This window comes from Dipteris shenzhenensis, chromosome 11 (assembly GCF_047967505.1).
Source record: "Dipteris shenzhenensis isolate YYH24624 ecotype China chromosome 11, Dip_SZ_1.0, whole genome shotgun sequence".
NCBI lineage: Eukaryota > Viridiplantae > Streptophyta > Polypodiopsida > Gleicheniales > Dipteridaceae > Dipteris > Dipteris shenzhenensis.
The window spans coordinates 13,836,812-13,855,795 of NC_141606.1; the positions used below are offsets into that span (position 1 = coordinate 13,836,812).

The 18,984-nt window shown below is 42.6% G+C and overlaps 1 protein-coding gene across 1 annotated transcript; it reads right to left on the reverse strand.

Moving 5' to 3' along the window:
• Positions 1-8,886: 8,886 nt before the first annotated feature.
• On the reverse strand, positions 8,887-18,938 carry LOC147896640 (bet1-like protein At4g14600). Its single transcript, XM_087381831.1, has 4 exons — positions 18,779-18,938; positions 9,495-9,618; positions 9,280-9,336; positions 8,887-9,102 (listed from the first exon to the last, which is right to left on the reverse strand). The coding sequence occupies exons 1-4, from the start codon at positions 18,799-18,801 to the stop codon at positions 8,944-8,946; spliced, it is 363 nt and encodes a 120-aa protein (XP_087237957.1). The 5' UTR covers positions 18,802-18,938; the 3' UTR covers positions 8,887-8,943.
• Between the last annotated feature and the right edge of the window lie 46 nt (positions 18,939-18,984).

Here is an 18,984-nt window from a genome sequence, read left to right on the forward strand (position 1 = left end):
CGACTTCAACCGCTTCTTCTACAACCTCCAATGCTAAAGAATCCTCAACTCCGACATGACCGGCAAGGGATCCCGCTAGAGAGGAGAAAGCATATGGTATCATTGCTCTTGCTTTAGGAGATGATTATATTCATCACATCTCTGACTTAGAGTCTCCTTCAGAAGCTTGGCAGAAGCTTGACATGATTTTTGGTGCTAGCTCTCACATCTCTCAATTATCACTTAAAATCTCTTTCTTTGAATTAAAGATGGTTAGTGGCACTACTTTGGCAGCTCATGTCAACTACATGCGGAGTCTTATGACTCAACTAGCTTCTATCAACTCTCCTATTACTCCAGATGATGCTATGGCAGTGTTAGTTAAGAGTATGCCTGAAGATTATGATCACATAGTTACCACTTTGAAAAATCTTCCTAATCCTAATCTTGAAGGTATTATCTCTGCTCTCCAAGAAGAAGAAAGGCATATGGAGCTCAGGAAAGGCAATGACACTGTTTATGCTATAAAAATCCAGAAGGGCAAGTTTACCCCTTGCAATCACTGTGGAAAGACAAATCACCTTTCAAAGGATTGCTTCAAAATCAATCCATGCAAACACTGTGGCAAAAACAGCCATCATGAGAAGTTTTGCAGAGAGTCAAAGCAAAGACAGAAAATGCAAATCTACTTTTAGTTGATGAGCCTCCACAAGATGAGGCATCCTTTGAAGATTATGCATTTTAAATCATCTCTATGTATGCTCCAGATCTCTCTTTTTATGTCAAGGTACTCAGCCTGGATAGTCCTCCAAAATGAATGAAATAAACTATTGTGTTTTGTGTGCTTTGTAAACACCTCTGGTCACCTTATGATGTAGGCCATGTGTATGTTTTGCTCCATGGTACCTCCTGCAGACATTGTGTGCATGTACATGCAGGGGAGATAAACATTGGAAAGTTTTTTGTATCCCTTTTGTTTACCTTACACCCATGGGAACCCTTGCTAGCTTGAGATCCTAGCCATTGATAGATCCATGACCACCATGAGATGGCATGAGACACCTTGTGCTAGCTGTATCCTTGACATAGCCTGAGGCATTCCCTTGAGGGGGGGTTTGATGGGATATCTCAAGGTGTATCCTCAGGCACACCTTGGTTTCTATGTGTGAGTGCTAGAGGCACAGTTAGGTGCCCATAAGCACAGTTAGGTGGTGGAAAGCCACATAGGATGATTGAGAGAATCTAGCAGCAGATTGAGGGGATGATTGTGGAGCTCTGAAGTCATCAGTGATGTCAATGAGCATGTATGAGGTGCCTACTTAAGGACCTCACTCTTCTTCATTCCATAATGCAAGTATTCTGAGTTTGTGTCCACTCTACTCTTTCTTTTCAGTTTACCAATAGCAACTTGGGGAAATTCAAAGCATCCCCTCTATGGCGATCTAGTCTACTCTGATCTAGATCTACACCAACCGTCGATCGATGGAAGAATAGCAAATAATTTCTTTTCTTTGGTTCTTTTTATGTGCTGGGTCAAATGCGTCGATGTAGAGGCTACTGTGCATGTAGGAAGTGGATTTGTCGAGCGAGGCTCAAAAGTGAGTGCAACTTGCATCGAAATGTGCGCATGATTTGATGAGCATGTAGAGCACAAAAAATTTATTGTTTCACCTTTTTGTAGCTCCCTCAAATTCCTCCTAGATCAAGAGATACAGCTTGATCTAGGTGGAGGGGCAAAAAATTGTGAAATGTGCAGTGATGATATGGCACTGTGAGTCACATGCAGTGATGATGACGTGGCACTATGCTTAGCAAGAGGTGTGCCAATGGAGCAATGTGGTAGGTAGGTGTCACATGAAGTGCCTGTGGAGCACTATGTGTGCCTGCAAGGGAGCAATGCCACGTGGTAATAATGATGTGGCAGTGTTGACTTGGCATTGATGAGTCAGCTTTGACTAGTCAACTATTGACGTGGGTGCTGACTCATGCTAACATGGCATGATGATGTGGTTGTCAGGTGGATTACTGATGTGGCATGGTGATGTGGTTGCCAGGTGGATTGCTAACATGGCTAGGTGATGCATGGCACGCAAGGTGCCAGATGCTGATGTGGCACAATAAGGTGCCATGTGGAACTTTGGTGACCAGGGGTGTGACCTTGACCTTGAGGATAAGGTTGGGTGGCTTTAGCCACTAGAATCTTTTGAGATAATGTAGAATCTCCACAAGTAAGATTCTATCTGTGGAGGCGACGTACGTTGAGAGGCAACCGTGTGTTGTGTAGGAGCGATGCTGAGGCTTTAGACAATGGAAGCGGGTTGTGGTCTTGTGGGGAGCTTGGAGCTATGCAAAATACTGGGCGAAGCTGCCGGTATGCCATTCATGGAGACGTAGAAGTGCTCATGGAGACATAGAAGTAGCCACTGCTGCTGGTCGTTGGATGCATTGTATAGCCTTAGGTAGAGCTCAGAGATCTGTTGGCCTTGGAGGCTTTTGTTGGCAGTGGCTTGCTAGCTATCCAGGCTGGCTGAGACAAGAGAATCATGCCTTGCAAGAGGCTTATGAAGGTCATCTCTTTGTTGGAGAATCTTGGGGAACTCTGGCGCTGTTGGAGATGCTCGTGCTGGAGTAGACGGGCTGCCTGCAGAAGCTTTGCGAGCTGTTGGAGATGCCCGTGCTGGAGGAGGTCATTTGTTGATGGGAGGCATTACAAATCCGGTAGATGATGAAGCATGCACTTTGCTTTGCATGTGGTGTAGCTTGGAGATGGCATTACTGGAGGTTGCTCAGTTGGTGGAGCTTTGGGCTATTTGGAGTTTGGTCATCTGCGGCATTGTAGTTTGTAGCAGGCATGAAAGTTGGTCAATAATCCACTGTGAAGATAGTCCGTTGTAGTAGCCCGTGGAATGTTCTAAAGGCACTGCACTGTGGACGTTGCCATTCGGAGATAGTCTGTTGGAGCGAGGGCCATTGGGCACTTGGGCTAGCACGTGGAGGGCCCTTCTAGTAGCTGTTGTTGTCTTTGGGTCGGTGAACACTAAGGAAGTCCAAAGAGTTGACCGTTGAGGATTGTGGAGCTTTGGTGCTTGGAGAAGTCACAAAAGGAGGCTTTTTTGCAGTCGTAGCATCTACTAAAGCATATGGTGTAGAAGGTTGAAGCACGTTGCACGTTGGATCAACGCCTCTCACCTCTTGGAACACCTCTTTTTCACACACAAAAAAAACACTCTCAAACTCTCTTGGAATACCTCTCTATATCTCTCTCTCTCAACAGAGTGGACTGATAAGAGGTTAAACTGAAATCTCTCAACAAACTCTTAACAGAAATCCTCTCTCACTCAAAAAGAAGAAATCTCTCCCTCACAATAAGAATGTCTCAAAGAATGAATTAAAATCCTCACAAGGAAATCTCAAGAAATGAATGGAAATCTTTTTCAATCAAATGGGCGAAAATCTCTTTCATCAATGGAATGAAAGGATGATCACTCAATCAGTCTCAATCTCTCGATCTCTTAATCTCAATCTCTCTCACAAGGATGGCGCCTCAGCAAAAGGCAAAACCATGCTCTGATACCATGACAAAATATGAAGAGGGAAGAGAAGAAGAGTGGAGATGAGGAAAGAGGGCACAGCTAGAGAGCACACCACAAATGACTAACTGTACACTAGATTTAGTTGAAAATGTAGATTATATACAAACCCATTTAGGGTTAGAATTAGGGCATCTGGCCTTTTCCTTTATAGCACTCTATTCGGTTAGTGCTATGCACATATGATCACATGATGGTGCTATACACATATGATCACATGATGTTGAGCGTGATCTCTCAACATCTCTACCCTTGTACTCCCTGTTCCTTCTCCTCCTCCTCCTCCCTCCTCCTCCTCCTCCTCCTCCTCCTCCTCCTCCCTCCTCCTCCTCCTCCTCCTCCTCCACTCTCCTCCCTCTTCCTCCTCCTTCCATGTCCCTCCTCCTCAACCATTACCCCTCGAATCCGCGAAAGAGACTAGCTCTCTACTCCTAAACCTTGAACTCCTCCTAAACCCTACAACCCCCTCTGAACCTTGGAACTCCTATTTAGCTCTCTCAACCTTGTCTCCCTTTCAAACCCTGAAATCCCCTTCTAAACACTTGAACTCCTGTGGAGGCGAGAGCCTCCATCAATTGTTATGGTCAAGCTCTCTTTCTCATCCACACGTGCATGAGATCTACTTCCCACTCTTTAGCCTACACCTCTCTCCGAACATGACCCGAGGACCTATGCTACAACGAGCACTGACACAACTGTAGGTGACCAACACCCTCAGAACCTACACTTGGGAGAAACAGTGACAACAAGGTCTATCTTTCCACTTAACTAGACATGCTCAATGAGTTCAACTAGGAGTTCATTTCACAATAAGATTTTCATCATCCCCAAACAAGAAAATTGAAGCTCCACCACATACATACAATTTGGAAACTATGTGCTCTACTAGATGTCAGCTGCCTTCTTTGCACCACTTTGAAGATGGGAGGTGAAAGGAACAATGTGCCACGCTTATTAATAGTCTTAGACTCTTGAAGCAGGAGGGGAATAGATGTGTGTGATTGAGGGTGATGTGCAACCCCCACTGTACATAGCCCATGCAATGGGCACTGCTGGGCCAACTAGCTCTTTATCAAAATTGAGCAAGCCAACTTGGAGCTGACCTATAGCCAAACAAGAGCCAACTCGGGGTTCATATGCCATGGGGCATTTGTTCCATACCATCTATAGTACTTCTCTCCATGTCACCCATCGACATGCCCATGTGGTTATTTTCCATGTTACTAAGTTGTGGAAGATGCCACATCATTATTTGTATTGTATATGTGGCCCATATGCCATGTTAACATCTTGGGTGATGTCCAAGTGTCTTTATTCCACATCATAGCCCTCACGAATGGTTTATAGCTCATCATAACCGAACCCAAGGCTCCACCGTTATGGTTGATGTAACACTTCCTTCCCCTTAAGCATGGTTTAAGTCCTCGCAAAAAAATTGGGAAACCTCCTCTAGAGATTGTTTGCCCTTTCCCATTTTGAACTCTCTTCAAGACTATCTTTCCCATGTTGAACTCTCTTTAGGTCTATCTTTCCACTTAACCAAACATGCTCAATGAGTTCAACTAGGACTTCATTGCCAATAAGATTTTCATCATCACCTAACTTCATTTTTTGCCTACTTCCATGAAAAATTGGGTGTACTCCACATCCCTCTAATAAGGCTAATTTATAAGATAATTCTCCAATTCTCTTAAGTATTATGAATTGTTCACAATACCTAGGAGACAACTTTGGACATGTACTTGTCTTAGGGGTTCTAAAGATTGGAGCGCTAAGATAGACTCTCTCATTTACTTCAAACTCCAACCTTCTACAGTGTGCGTGTGCATAACTTCTTGGTCTATCTTGAGCCTTTTTAAAGTGATCTTTAGCTAATTTAAGCATTTGATTCATATCCTCAAGAAAGTCTTTGGCTGCTTGAATCTTCTCTTTTTGGAGTCCCACTGCAATTGGGACTCTAGGTTAAAACCTCTACACCATCATGAATGGACTAAAACCTATGGCTGAATGTTTGGCACAATTATATGCAAATTTTAATATGAGATAATGTTGTCTCCAAATAGTTTTTTGTTTACTTACATATGCTCGCAGTATATCCTCAATGACTTGATTGACCCTTTCAGTTTGAGCATCACTCTATGGTTGATCCACAGTGCTGGTATTCAAACTAATTTCCAATTTCATAAACACAACCCTCCAAAAATGGCTATATATCCCAGTCTTAACAATACCAATTTGTAGAACATACAATCTATACATATAGATTGTATGCTCCATAAATAGTTTTGCTAATTTTGGAGTTCTAACCTCTTCGGAATAAATTAAGGCATCTTGGTCAATGGATTCACAACTACCCACATAGAGTCGTGCCCCGTTTGTCTCCTAGGTAATCCAACAATAAAATCCATGGATTTTGGACATATGTATCTATTCTAGGCCAAAAGATTTGTCTTTTCAAATGCACATGCATCTTTTGAATTCTTAAGTGCCCATCACTCGGACCATCATGACACTCAAAAAGAATTTGGCACCTTATGTCATTATTAATTCGGATACATACTCTACCTTTGTAGAGTAGGTAGGCCTTAATACTATATTTTTGCTACTTGAGTCCTTGATCACCAACCTATGGTGTATCATCATTTACATGTGATTCCTCAATGAAAGCTCCTTGACTTTTTGGATCCCTCCTCATAATTTCTTTCCATATTTCATAAAACCGAGAATCAAACTCACATTTTCCTTTTAGGACTCTAGGAAATAGATTTGGAGTTGAGTAAAACTCAAATCGCTCACCATTGGCATTCAGCTTAGAGGATCTGCTACCTCATTAAACTTCCCCTTCCAATATGTCAAATTGAATATCAAACTCTTGCATTATTTCAGTACACCTAGATTTTTTTCCTTGAAGCTTTAGCTAATTGCAAATCCACTTAAAGCTTTCTTGATTAAAAAGTGATCTCAAATTTGGCACCATACAAATAGTGCTTCCATTTGTTTAGAGCATAAACTATAGCATACATTTCTTCTCAAATTTGGCACCATACAAATAGTGCCTCTATTTCTTTAAAGCATAAACTATAGCATACAATCCTTCTCAAATGTTGAGTAATTCTATTTGGCTTGGTCTAACTTTTTTATCTTAAAATCCACCTTTTGTAAAAGAACCAACCCCAACAGTGAAATCATTAGCATCTATTTCAATCACAAATGGTTCATTGGGATCTAGTACCTTGAACATAGGAGCTAATCTGATAGCTACTTTTAACTTATCAAAACTCTTCTTTTACCATTCATCCCATACGAAGGTACTTCCCTTCTTCTTAAGCTGATTTGTCATCTGAACAAAAATTTTAACATAGGAGTCTCCTAGTAACTCCAAACAAACGTATGAATATCTATAGATCTTCTACATTTATAGGATGTGGCCATTCCAATATGGCCCTTATCCTTCTTAAGATCCTTACAAATCCCTTCTTAGAATATAATATGTCCAAAGTACTTCACGTCTTTTGTAAAGAATTCATATTTGGATTCCTTAGCAAAAAGAGAGTTATCTGTGAGCAACAAAAACACTTTTCTCAAATATTCCATATGCTTTTTTCTTGTTTTACTATCGATAAGGATATCATCTAAGAATGCTATAGCAAATTAACTTAAATATGGCCTCAAGACTTTCATAAGTGTCATGAAAGTTTCTAAAGCATTATTCAAACCAAATAGAATTATTTTAAGTTAATAATGCCCATACCTAGTACGAAATGATGTCTTACGGACATCCTCTGCTTTAGTTCATACTTGGTGATATCGCGATCTTAAGTAAATTTTAGTGAAATATTTTGGCCCTTGCAATTGATCAAAGAGCTCATGAATGCAAGACATAGGATTTAATTGTGATTTTATTTAAATCTCGGTAATCTATGCATAATCACATTGTACCATCATTTTGTTTACCAATAAAACTATTGAAGTCCAGGGTGAGCTACTTGGTTGAATTTGGCCCTTCCTAATATATTGAAGTAACTGTCTTTCTACTTCATGTTCTTTTGTTTGACTAAGTCTATATATAAGTTTACAAACAAGGGTAGATCTAGGAAATATATCAATCTTATCCCGTAGTATCATCAAATATCTTGGCATACTTGACGGCTTATATCAAAGGTTTTGGGAGAATTTCTTCTCACCTCAACCTTGTCGGTGTCTTTGAAACCCCTCACAAAAGCTTTGACCTTTTGGAATTCCTCCATTCCCTTCAACTTAAGGACTTCCTCCCTATAATTTTCTATGTATTGGACTAAAGTCCTTTGCCCATACTACAATTATTCCATGCTTCCCATGCTCTTTCCAGCTCATTTTTAGGTGAAAGTTCTTTTAGCAATGCTTGCTCAAACTCCGCCCAATACTTTGGAATCCTATCGGTCTCCCACAGGCTCATCCACCATTCATACACTTTGTTTCCAAGGGAAATATTGGATTCCACGACTTGATTTTTAGGAGGGGTATTCTTGAATCAATGGAAGCCTTTCCACTTTTGCAAGAACGTGCTTGTAGCATCCTTGTTTCTTTGTTTGTCTTCCCCATTGTAGATTGGTGTCCTTAAGAATATTTGAGGTTTCTTTAAGCTGAGAGGTCGACCACTCAATTTGACTTAGAGGAGTTGATGATTTTACAATAGGAGTTATAGGTTGAGAAGCTCTCTTACATACAAAAGAATGCTCTAGTCAATGCTTTATCCACAATCCACTCATCACTAGATGCGCAAACAAGCAAGGCATCCATTTCCCAAAGAATTTACATTCAGGGTAAATGGTGTTCTCAAACTACTACACTCAAATATATTTGTGATGATATGACCAAGCAAATACTTGAGGTACAGTGTATTTTCTAACCTTCACATATGACCATAATAAGAAAATCCATGTATACTTCCTCAAGAAGTCCAAGGTATTTGACAAGTTCAAAGAATGGCTAGAAATGGTGGAAAATTAAATTGGAAAGATATTGAAGAAAACGATGATAGCTAAGGGACAAGAATTATTGTCAACAAAATTCAACTCAAGGTGTATCAATTATTAGCTTGCTATAGCTTTTACTCCATCCTAGAATAGGATAGTTGAATATAAGAATAGATCCATAATGGAAATGGAAAGACCAATGTTGGAGGCAAAAGACTTTTTGAAACATTAGTGGGTAGAAGTACTGCATAATATAATGTGCCTACTCAACAAAAGTTCAACAAAGGCAATAAAAGAAAAGACTCCACATGAAACTACTTAAGTAAAAAGCCATCTCTCAAGCATCTAAGTTATTCAAAGGCCAACTCTTATTTTATTTAGCAACCTCTAATTTGCAACTGCTCCAAACTTAACACCTCTTATCTGAAGATTTTGGACCATAAGTACACGAGGAAGAAGCACAGCAATGCAAAAAATATTACATGAAGCAGGTGATTGGAACCTTGCTGGATAATACTGCTGTTTAATCTTCTCATTGTGTTCTTCAGTCCAGCCTGAGCTCTCGTGAGAGTTGATTCCTACACATCATGCATATAGCCATCCAAATTAAGAGGGAGACGTCATACATAACATCACTCCAGATTTTAGTCAAGGTTAATTTGCCATATCGTTAAGGAAAACTAAGAAGCATTCATTGAACTCCCTTTAGTTTAATCTCATACTGAAAAAAAATCGATGCTTAGATTCCTCTGTACCAGCTGAGTCAGCAACTCGTTGTGGTATTTACTTTCCGCTTCTATTTCCTGTGCAACCTGTACATGACAAACAGTTTTCAAAAAGGCTTCAAACACATCAACCACCAGCCATTAAAAATTCCAGTTTGATGGTCCACTAATTAATTGGAACAAAAATACCCAGAGAAGTGCAGCACCAGCTTGTAACATGAAAAGCGCTATTTTAACATTCTTACCATCCGCAAAGCTCCTGTTTTTCTTTGCAACTCTATTATCTTGTCATCAAGATCCTCTTCCAGTGGATCCACTCGGACCTGCACCTGATCATTTACTGTCGGCTGCCTGTTATTCAGGCCTTGCCTACAAAAATAGAAAACATTACCTAGACAATGAGCTAGACCATCTTGTCATGAAGACAACCAAGGACTGCCTGGATCTCTTAAGCCAGGTAATATGATGTAACAGAAAACCATAGGATAAGCGCCAATTTTCTGAAATTGTGAATTTAAGAGACAGTTGATGTATGTTTCAACATATATAAAAAGATAAGAATAGGATAGAAGCAACGCAATGATCAGATGCTGCCATGTTTCCACCAAAAAATCAACTGAGCGGTTCTGGTCTTAGTAAAACCTCCCCTTCCCGTGCCCCCACCTTCCTATCCTCTCTCTTTAACCCCTCTCTCTCTCTCTCGCATTTGAGTCAGAGGAGGGGAGAGCTGATATGAAGTCAAAGTGGATCATGGGAAGTGACGACGCAGAGCTGCAGAGCCAGAGGCACAGAGACCACATACATTGCAGAGGCTAACAAAGCACAGACAATGGAGGTCCAGCCTATCTCAGCTCTCCTCACAGGAGACCGTTGGAGACAAGGTCTCACTCTTGATATGGCCCACCAGATATAGAGATCACGGAGACCATGCCTCCGCCACAGAAAAAGGCGGCTCCAGATCTTCACCTTCCAAATTGGGCAGTTTGACCCATCTAGTTTCCCTGACTCTCCAAAGTTAGGATGGTGAAAGAGAGAAATCTGGGGGAGGAGGAAGAGAAGGGGCTGAAGAGGCAACAGATGAATCCTTGTCCTCCATCCTTGCTGTAATAGCAGACAGCAAACTGAAAATGAACTTGCAGTAAAGAACTTGACCACACAGCAAACCTGAGTGTTGATTGGAGTCGCCTTCTTGCTGAGGAACTCCGTTCTAGAGCTGGAAACCCTGCTCTGATACCATGTTGAAAAGTAGAGGATAGAATCACTCACTCCTCTCACTCATGATCGCAGTGTTAGAATTATAGATATAATTCAGCAGCGACCAATGTAATATAATAAGCTAGTTAGGGGCACTTTTCCCTCTTTAAGAGGTTTTTCCCCCTAACCGCAGTTAGTTCACTAACTATGGTTAGTGACTACTAAGGTTTTGTCACTAGGACAAAACCTTATCTTTCTCTCATTGTGTTGTACTCTCACACTCTTCTATTGCAACTAAGCTTTCAGCTTCCAAGCTTCCAGCTCTCACTCTCTCTTGCTCTCTCTCACTCACCATCTCCTCACATTTGATATCAGAGCAGGTTCAAGAGCTCCGTGCTCCCTGTTCCCTTCAGCTCCTACTCTTTGCCTCCAGCTCCAACCTCCCCGTTCAACTCGAGCTTCAGCCTGCATCATCTCGTCCGTACAGTCCGTACGACTGTACGGAATCCCGACATACAGTTGCGCCGTACAAATCAGCTCGCCGTACACCTCTGTCGTACTCCATCGTCGTCCGTACAACGCCTTGCAGACCCGCTCACCGTACATCATCGACCATACATCGTCGGCCGTACATCGTCGCCAGATTGTACGGTTAGCCGTACAGCGCCGTACAACCCCCGTACAGATTCGCCGCACAACTCCCGTACAATTCGCCGTACAGCTCATCATAGTTGACCGTACCTGCGCCGTTGCTTCCGTACTTGCCGTACCAGATCGTATGTACCGTACCGTACCGTACCAAATCATACGTGCAATCGCTGCTTCCGTACTTACCATACCAGCCGTACCTTCCGTAGATCTGCGTGCAGATCTTCAATACCACACGTGTGGCAACAACCTGTTCATCCGTACAATCTGTACTTGCAGATCTGCACGGGGTTTCCTTCATCTGCAGGTGTTCTTTGGCAGGCACATCTTGCAGAAAACCATTGTTTGGCTCAGTCTTTTGGGAGTACATTTGGGGCATTTTGTATGTTGCAGACATTGCAATCATTGTGTAGTTTCGGAGCTACATCTGGAGCAAAAATTGAAGATTTTGTCTAAAATTTGGGGCTTTTGCAGACAGATCTGCAAATCTAGTCTGAAATTTGGGGCTTTTGTTTAGAAATTGCAGATTTGGGGCTTTTAGTAATTTCGCCCCTTTCTAGTTGCAATTTCAAGCCACAAATTGGGGCTTTTGTGTTGGGAGAGCATTTTTTGGAGTATTCAGTTCATACTGCCTTTCTTGGAGTGTTTGAAGCACTTTTGGCAGATTTTGGAGAGTTTTTTTATGCTTGGACAGATTTCTGACAGTGCAAGTACAGAAATCTAAGTTGCATTTACAGCCCGTGCTTGGCTGTGTTTTTTGGGAGTTGTGCATTTCATTCCCAGTAAGGGAATTCAGCTTTGTATCTGCTTCAATCTTTTTCTCAGATATGGCCCATCAAAATCAGAATGAGTTCCAGTTCGGTGGTCTTTCACAAGAAGACAAGTTGGATGGTACCAACTACTCCCTCTGGAGTTTCATGGTACGCAATATTCTGATTTCTCGAAATTTATGGGATTATGTCAATGGGGATGAGATCCGACAAGCAGATATTGCACCTGCTACCCCTCCTCAGCAAGGAGGTGGAAGAGGTCGTGCACAGGGTGCAGCTGCAGGACAAGTTGTTGGTGCAGAGCTACAGTCACTACTCCAGAGCAGAAGAGATGGGATTCACGGGATGCCTTAGCTTTGTCATGCATCTCTCTTTCAGTGAAAAGATTTATCATTCCGCATATCCGGTCGTGTAAGACCTCCAGGGCAGTGTGGGATATTTTGGAAAGCATGTATGCAGCTCGGAATGATGCAAGGGTATCTTTCTTGAAAAGAGAGTTGAGTAATACACATATGGAAGAGGGTGACTCCATGTCAGTCCACCTCACAAAGCTACAGGATCTCAGAGAGCAATTGTTAAACATAGATGAAATATTCCTGATTCAGAGATGATTACAACCACTCTGAATTCTCTTCCTAAGTCTTATCTCAACTTTCACACTTCGCTGAACTTATCATTGAGGGGGGGTGCAAATCCTCTCACTTTTCATGAGTTGATAGGACTTTTGCTTCAGGAAGAGCAGACCAGGAAAAATTTGGCTTCACGTGAAGGTGAACAAGCCATGCTCTCAAAATTTAAATCAAAAACAAAGGGACAGGCAAAGACATCAGTAAATCAGCCTTCCAGTGGGTCAGGACAGCCTTCACAAAAGGCTAAAAATGATGCAAGTAAGCCCAAGAAGAAGGGTTTTTGTCACTACTGCAAAAATCCAGGCCATCACATAGCAGAATGCATGAAAAGGCTTGCAAAAGAAAAGAAAAACAGCTCAGGTATGGCTGTTTCAGATTCAGCTCCTCATGCATCTGACAGTGGGGATGCTGCAGCCAACTTTGTTGGACAGGATTATGCCTTTTTATCTTGCATTTCAGATTCTAGGTTCGTTGTTCCAGATGCTCGGGATAGTACAGCCACTTGCAGTGATGATACATATGCATTTTTGACTTGCAGCTATGACTCTTCTACAGATGCATCTGCTCTCAGTGTTAATGAAACACTGAACACATGGTATTTTGACAGCGGTGCATCCAAGCACATCACTTCTAAGAAGTGTCTTTTTACTTCCTTGCATCCACCTCCCGTTGGTAAGAAAGTCACTAGTGCCAACAACTCATCATATTCAGTACGTGGCACAGGAGAGGTTAAGCTCACTGCCATTGATGGCTCAATTTTCAAACTTTCAGATGTCTTATATGTGCCTGGCATAACCAAAAATCTCCTTTCAGTGTCCACTCTTAACAAAGGGGGATTTCAGGTCATCTTTGAGGATGACAAATGTGCTGTCCGAGACAGGGAAGCTGACTATGCCTTAAGGTTATCTGGTACTCTACTGCGTGGGCTTTTTCAGCTTGATATTTTTGAGAAAAGAGCAGCCCATGCTCTTGCAGTTTCTACCCCTACAGCTGCCATGCAAAATGCAGAATTATGGCATGCCAGATATGGCCACATGCATTACAACAGCTTGATGACACTTCAGAAGTTTTCAATGGTTGATGCATTGCCACCTCTTGAGATACCTCCTCCACATGCCTGTGAAGGGTGCATTTTAGGTAAGATGCATAGATTCCCCTTCAAGAAGGATGGTTCAGTTAAAGCTGTCCGCAAATTACAGCTTATACACAGTGATGTCTGTGGTCCCATGAGGACTCCATCGTTGGGTGGTCATCTCTACTTCGTTACATTTATTGATGACTACTCCAGTTTTACTTGGGTTTATGGGCTGAAAAAGAAATCTGAAGTGTTCACAGTGTTTAAACACTTTTCAGCCATGGTTGAAAATGAAACCGGACTCAAGATACAGGCATTGCGCACGGATAGAGGTGGGGAATACCTATCTGCAGAATTTGATGCTTTTCTCAAAGGCAAGGGTATTGTGCATCAGCTCACAATCAAGCTGACCCCTCAGCAAAATGGCAAAGCTGAGAGGAAAAATAGAACCCTCATGGAGATGGACAGATGTATGCTGAAAAGCAAACACATGCCTCATAAATTCTAGCTAGAGGGTTTGATGTGTGCCAATTACATTTTGAATCGGGCTCCCACTAAGGCTTTAAAAACAAAAACTCCTTATGAGGTCTGGAATGACAGGAAGCCTTCAGTGGATCACTTCCGAGTCTTTGGATGCCTTGCTTATGCACATGTGCCAGTTGAATTTAGGCACAAATTGTCAGATAAAGCCATCAAATGCATATTTGTTGGATACAGTGCAGAAAGCAAGGGGTACCGTCTCTACAATCTTGCTACACGCAAGATCATAGTAAGTAGAGATGTGATATTTTCTGAAAATTCAACTCACACTCAGGCTGAATTTCAAATGCCTTCGTCTTCAGAGGATGTCTTTGAGGAGTTGCTACCCATTGCCTTGGGTTCCCCTGCTGATTTTTCTGATGCAAATCAGAATTTACAGCAACCCCCAGATGCTTCAGTTCCGCCACAGGATGTCTTACCCCCTCCACAGGCAGTGGAACAAGTGGTGCAGCAAGAAATTGCAGACATACATGCAGCAAAAACAGTCCCAAACTGGCTGTTACAGACTCTCAGGGAGAGTAAACTTGATGCTCCGTTATCTGGCACGACTCGCAGAGTGCAGCAAGGCACATGGAAGGTGCTAATTCAATGGAATCAGCATATGCAGGTACTCTCCTTGATGAGGAGGAGCCTGCCACATTCGAAGAGGCAAAGGATAATGTGCATTGGATGAATGCCATGCACGATGAGTTGCAGTCCATTGCAAAAAATCAGACTTGGGATGTTGTGGACTTGCCACAGGGTAAACATGCCATTGGCACACGATGGGTTTTCAAGGTCAAACGGAAGCCAAATGGCTCCATTGATAAATATAAGGAAAGGCTGGTTGCTAAAGGCTATGCTCAGAAAAAGGGCATAGATTATGAGGAGACATTCGCTCCTACATCCCGGATGACCACCATCCGATCAATTATTGCAATGGCTGCACATTTTGAGTGGAATGTTCATCAGTTGGACATAAAAACAGCCTTCTTAAATGGGGACTTGCTGGAAGAGGTGTATGTCAAACAACCTCCGGGCTTTGAAATTACAGCAAATGCACTTCAAGTATGCAGGCTCAACAAAGCTTTATACGGGCTGAAACAGGCCCCTCGTGCATGGTATGCCAAGATACATGCCTTTTTGACCAGCAAGGGGCTGCACAATAGTCCTACTGAGAGCACCCTCTACATCAAGATGGATGGGGGGGAAATTTTAGTCATCCTTCTTTATGTCGATGACTTACTGCTCACAGGGTCCAATGAAGAAAAAATTACAGATTTCAAAGCTAATTTGCAGACCAACTTTGACATGTCAGATTGGGGCTGCTTCACTTTTATTTGGGGATCCAGTTCTCTCATGAGAGACGTGGCACTGTTATGTCTCAGTCCAAGTATGTTCAGAAACTCTTGGACACATTTAACATGCATGAGCGTAAGCCCATAGCCACTCCCATGGAGCCGGGGCTGAAACTCACAATGCATGATGCAGGAGAATCAGTTGATGCCACACTTTACAGTCAGGCTGTTGGATGCCTCATATATCTCTGCAACACTAGACCTGATATTCAGTTTGCAGTATCTCAGGTGAGCAGGTACATGCACAGCCCAAAAACTATGCATTGGCAGGCAGTTAAGCGCATCTTCCGTTATTTGCAGGGCACAAAGTCTTTTGGCTTACTATTTCCCAGGGGGGGTGACTTGCAGATGCATGCCTACAGTGATTCAGATTGGGCTGGTGATTATGACACTAGGCAGTCCACTAGTGGCAATTGTTTCTTTTTGGGTAAATCTTGCATTTCCTGGCTGAGCAAGAAACAATCTACAGTGGCTACCTCATCATGTGAAGCTGAGTACAGGGCAGCTTTCACAGCAACAGTTGAATGTGTCTGGCTGCGACGTCTATTTGCTGATCTTCATCTGTCTTTGGAGGGTCCTTCTCCAATTCTCACTGATAGTCAGAGTGCCATTGCAGTGGCAAAGAATCTAGTGTTTCATGCTCGCACGAAGCACATTGAGGTTCACTATCACTACGTCAGAGAGAAGTTGCATGCAGGAGAGATCAGTATGATCTTTGTGTTACTCATGACAACGTTGCAGATATTTTCACCAAAGCACTACCACGTGAAAAGTTTGAGGCATTTCGCAGTGCCCTAAACTTATATCCGTTTGGTGATTGATCAGCCTTGTACATGACATTGGCACTGCAGGGGGGTGTTAGAATTATAGATATAATTCAACAGTGACCAATGTAATATAATAAGCTAGTTAGGGGCACTTTTCCCTCTTTAAAAGGTGTTTTCCCCTAACCGCAGTTAGTTCACTAACTATGGTTAGTGACTACTAAGGTTTTGTCACTAGGACAAAACCTTATCTTTCTCTCATTGTGTTGTACTCTCACACTCTTCTATTGCAACTAAGCTCTCACTCTCACTCTCTCTCACTCTCTCTTGCTCTCTCTCACTCACCATCTCCTCACACGCAGCTCATACAACACTCAAAGAGAGATAGAGAGATAGAGACAAAACTCGGATGTATTCTTCCACTAACAGTGGGCTGACAAAAGGTGAGCAGAAAACAGCAAAAAGATGCTGATACAAAAGATCTGAATGTTCTCCTCTCCCTGCACGCTTGCCCGGGTGCAAGGCTGTCAGTGCTGGTGATGAGGAATGAGTGGGAGATGGTGGGCTTTATATAGGAGGGCCTGGAGCCCTCAAACTGGCCGACTAGGGAATCAGCTCCCTGTCCAAGGTACCGACCAGGCCTTGGCCCCCTAACCGACCTGTTTGGTCGGTTATTTAGGGCTGGCTGCAGGTGGCTGACCAAACCATGCTGGTCTGGCCTATAAATAGGCCCCTTTGTGGGCCTTTTAAGCTGCTGATGCCAGGCCCAGATGTCCACCATATGCTGCTCCCGCCCCACCCCCCCGTGTCTGCTCCACGCAGGGTGCTGCCTCCATAAAGCCAGGTATGTTCATCCCTTCCCTCAAAGGTGGGGCAGTGACATTCTAACACAAAGCACCTAAAGCTGCATATTTATTACTCAGAAACAATCTTTAGAAACCACGGGATACCCAAGTCCATAGTTTTAGACAGATTCTAAGTTTGCAAGCTCTTTTTCTAGTGATCTTGTGCATGCAACTAATGTGGATGGAAGTTGTGATTATGCAGGCATCTTCCTGGCAGGTTGGGGTGCCCACAGAACAAGTTCTCAGCACTTGAGTCATTCTTTGTGTACAGCTCAGTTTGAGCACTCTTGCTCTACAATTGTAAATATGTCCTTGTCTATAACCTGATCAAGAGTTTTAGTCCAAGTTTGTAAGGTGCATTGCACCTTGGTCTTGTATCTCCATTTTGAGAAATAAAAAGAGCCTGGATAAGAGGAGGCGGCGGGGGGGCGGGGGGGTTGGGTTTGTGTGGTGGTCGTCTTAGCCCCTCAACCCCAGTGCAAATGTAAATGGTTCTGCAAATGGCAAATAGTGTATTTCTCTTTGTTGCTACTCTCAATTGTAAGCTCTCCATTCCAACATGCATCCATCAGCATATTGAAAAAGTCTGCAAAATCTGTAAATTCCTTGTTCATGCAATCTCCATTCCAACATGCATCGCTGAGCATATTGAAAAAGTCTGCAAAATCTGTAATTCCTTACACAGAGGGGTTTCACATTGGGCGGAGGGCATACATAGAGAGGTTGCATTTGCACCCTATGTGATCTATGGGAGATTGAGACACAGGAGCATTTTGCTTTCAAATGCCCTGTGTACTATGAGATCAGAGGTAGTCATCACTGTCTCTTCACAAGCGAGGTTGGAGCCCCCTCCAGCCTTTTGTCTCACCAGGACCAAGGACGTTTCTCACTGATACTCAGAGATGTAGTAGCTACTCTTTTTCTTCTCTTAGTATGACACCATACTCTAAGAAACTCAGCGGTCATACTCTAGCGATTTTCTCTCTGATACTCAACAGATGTAGTAGCTTTCTGATACTCTAAGATGTCTGGCGATTTTCTCTCATAAGCCCATACGACACTTAGGATTTTCCGTGTACTCTTGGTGTCTCTGATACTCAAAGATGTAGTAGCTACAATTTTTTGGTGCGTACTTTGTCTCATAGGCCCACAAGGCCTTCTGAAGACATCAATGCATCTCTCTCTCTCTCTCTCTCTCTCTCTCTCTCTCTCCCTCTCCATTGGTGTGGATGCTCATTTAGTAGCTCCTCCCTCACAGCTCATTTGTACCAGGATTTTCAGAGTCTCATATACCCATCGGTCTTCCAAAGACTATAATAAACTCTCTCTCTCTCTCTCTCTCTCTCTCTCTCTCTCTCTCTCCCACCTGTACAACCCCCACTCACACCCATACTTTCAAGCATAGAAAGGTTTATTTGTAGTTTCTACTCTGCTTTGTCACAATTAGGTTTCTGACACAGAGCGATTAATTAGAGGACATTTAATTGACATCTGTATTCATACAGTAACATAGACTCTATTTGGTATACCAAAGAAGATAGAAGAAACCAGGTCAATCAACCTTACATTCACACACCTAAGCCTAAATCCTAAAGCCATGAACACGTATTGCAAAGCTAATTGAATGAAAAATGATGACCCATATTGAAGCCACCTGACTTGGTTTTGATACTTTTCTACAAGATGAGAGATTGTAATGCTGAGAGAGTAGGGCATAAAGTCATTACCCAGACCAGTAGGGTAAGGCCATGAATTCAAACTTGCTGCGTGGAACAATATTGTAGCAAAGAGATGAATGCCAAGCATCCAAGTGGTTGCCTATTAACTTGATGTAGAACACATTCAAAACATCAGAACTCCTGGCCTAGTTTAGAGAAGCCTGTTCACAAGCAAACACCAAAATATCAGCTGTCACTATACATGCTAACAATTG